Raw genomic sequence first — 2,188 nt, 5'->3', positions numbered from 1 at the left:
ATACAGTATCCTGTTAGAAAATAAGTTTTATTTTTGAGAAATAAATGTATATAAGCTACGGAATTCTGAAGTTAGTTTTTTAGTTTTCTATGATTTAGGCTGCTGCTATTATGTCAGAATCAAGATATGCAATTGTTATAGTTGATAGTGCTACAGCTTGCTACAGGTTTTGTTTTCATCTTGCTGAAATATTTGGCTCTGAAATGCATTTTTGTTTATTTTGACGCGGATCTTTGTTCTTTAACATCAAAGTTAACTTCCAATTTTTTAAAATTTTTTTTCGTTAATTTTAGAAATGTATCATTTAACTATAAGAGTTTAATGATCTCTCATTTGTTGACGCTTCTTTATGTAAGTGCATTTTTTAGAATACAAGTTTTTTCCTGGTGACGTTTTTGTTGATATTTTCCCACTTCGTCAAATATCGCAGATAAAGTGCATTTAGTTACTAAACAAAAAAACAAGATCTTATTTAAAATTTAAAGAAACAAAAATCTAACTTATTTCTTCGTCCAATGATTAACTAAAATAATTTTATTACAAATGTTCAGAACTGATTATTCTGGTCGGGGTGAACTGTCAGCTCGCCAGATGCACTTGGCTCAATTTATGCGACAATTGCTCAAAATCAGCGACGAATTTGGTGTCGCCGTCGTCGTTACAAATCAGGTAATTAAGGCTTTAAAAGAATAACTATTTTAAAGGAATTGTACACATTTAATCTCAACTAGGCCATTTTTACCGCCCAAAGATGTCTTAAAAGCCAGAATTGTCGATACTCCCAATAACAAACCAGAAAGAGAGAGTAATTGACCTTTGAGTTGTACAATAAACTTTGTTTTTACATCTTTGAGCGTTTAGATTTCTTTGTAATCATCTAGATAATTGGGATGGTTTTTTCTTAAGTCTATAAATGGTTTCCATCTGATGTTTGTAGGTTGTTGCTCAAGTAGACGGTGCCGCTATGTTTAATGCAGATCCAAAGAAACCTATTGGTGGAAATATTATGGCGCATGCATCCACTACCAGATTATATTTGAGGTAAAAATATATTGATGATTCAATTTCAGAGAATGATTATTCTTTAGGTTAAAAAGGTTCTTTATTTTTTCGACGCGATAAAGCGTCTTTTATATCCCATTGAAACCGGTTTCGTGCACACTTTGTGGATTTTTAAAAACGATTTACGTACAATATGTAAATAAATGACATCTAAAATCAAATTCAAGTTTTTTGAGAAATGTTAAGGTTTCGACATAGCTTTCCTAATTTCATTTGACTATAAAGATGAATTCGTAACCAACCACCTCTTTGTGTTAAAATTTTAAATTACTGATCTTTACTTCTTGTTTGCTTCTGATTTATAGTTCAGAAATTGAATTTTAACCTTAAAAATAGAATAAGTAAAAGCGTTGAACAGATTAAAAACATAGTTGCATTTTTTCCGGATTAATTTCTTTAAATTAAGGATTTTATATTTTAGAAAGGGTCGAGGAGAGACTAGAATATGTAAGATCTACGCCAGTCCTTGTCTACCCGAAGGAGAGGCAACATTTGCCATCAATGCTGACGGAATTGGAGATGCTAAGGACTAATCGGTCAATTCGTCAATTCTTTTTATATTTTTCCAGAGAAGATGGAGGATGAAGATAAGGTTGGAGTTCTTATTGAGTTGGGATTAGAGGCTCCCAAAACTGCTAAAAAGGTAAATTTTCTTTCGCTTATCTCGAATTAAGATTTATTTAATAAAAACCATTTTCATTTTGCTGTAAAAATTCGTTTATTTTGCTGAACATTCAAACAGTAAAAATTCTTAAATCCTTCTTGCAACAATAGTTCTTTTGTAATCGAGAAAAATGCCCAATATTAATCAAGATGGGTGACATAACATCCCTCTTGAAATAAAGAGTTTAGAAACGATTAAATCCTAAAAGTTTCCTTAGTAATCTATTCAATTATGAGCAAAAAATCTTTTTTATGAAAGATATTTTTTTGAGAATCAGAAATACTATTTTTTTAAGCCTTAGATAAAACAATTTTTGAAATTTCGAAAAACAGACAAATGGACAGGGATCAGTGGTCCAATATATAAATCGACCTTTTTATTTAGTAATCTATATTGAAATGTCACTCTGTACATTGCTTAACCCTATTCCTACTGGGGGGGGGGGGCCAATTTGACCCCCCC

At 31.3% G+C, this 2,188-nt stretch overlaps 2 protein-coding genes across 2 annotated transcripts in view; both read left to right on the top strand.

Moving 5' to 3' along the window:
- Nucleotides 1-76: 76 nt before the first annotated feature.
- On the top strand, nucleotides 77-1,637 carry LOC111716969 (DNA repair protein RAD51 homolog A). Its single transcript, XM_023492486.1, has 4 exons — nucleotides 77-166; nucleotides 552-669; nucleotides 938-1,041; nucleotides 1,484-1,637. The coding sequence occupies exons 1-4, from the start codon at nucleotides 111-113 to the stop codon at nucleotides 1,593-1,595; spliced, it is 390 nt and encodes a 129-aa protein (XP_023348254.1). The 5' UTR covers nucleotides 77-110; the 3' UTR covers nucleotides 1,596-1,637.
- LOC111716968 (uncharacterized) overlaps nucleotides 1,618-2,188 on the top strand; it is a gene marked incomplete at its 3' end in the record, with an annotated part of 20,075 nt that continues 19,504 nt past the window's right edge. Inside the window, 1 exon segment of the mRNA XM_023492484.1 lies at nucleotides 1,618-1,705. Within this exon segment, the coding sequence (XP_023348252.1) occupies nucleotides 1,637-1,705 (69 nt within the window).

Source organism: Eurytemora carolleeae, unplaced genomic scaffold (assembly GCF_000591075.1).
Source record: "Eurytemora carolleeae unplaced genomic scaffold, Eaff_2.0 scaffold2286, whole genome shotgun sequence".
Lineage (NCBI taxonomy): Eukaryota > Metazoa > Arthropoda > Copepoda > Calanoida > Temoridae > Eurytemora > Eurytemora carolleeae.
This window is presented reverse-complemented; position numbering and strand designations above follow the sequence as displayed.

What these genes read in the sequence shown, in the direction of transcription:
- LOC111716969 (XM_023492486.1), top strand. Translation starts at nt 111, where the DNA reads ATGTCAGAATCAAGATATGCAATTGTTATAGTTGATAGTGCTACAGCT. An exon ending in AGTGCTACAGCTTGCTACAG is followed by an intron (nt 167 to 551) that starts GTTTTGTTTTCA and finishes ACAAATGTTCAG; the next exon opens with AACTGATTATTCTGGTCGGG. An exon ending in ACTACCAGATTATATTTGAG is followed by an intron (nt 1,042 to 1,483) that starts GTAAAAATATAT and finishes TTTATATTTTAG; the next exon opens with AAAGGGTCGAGGAGAGACTA.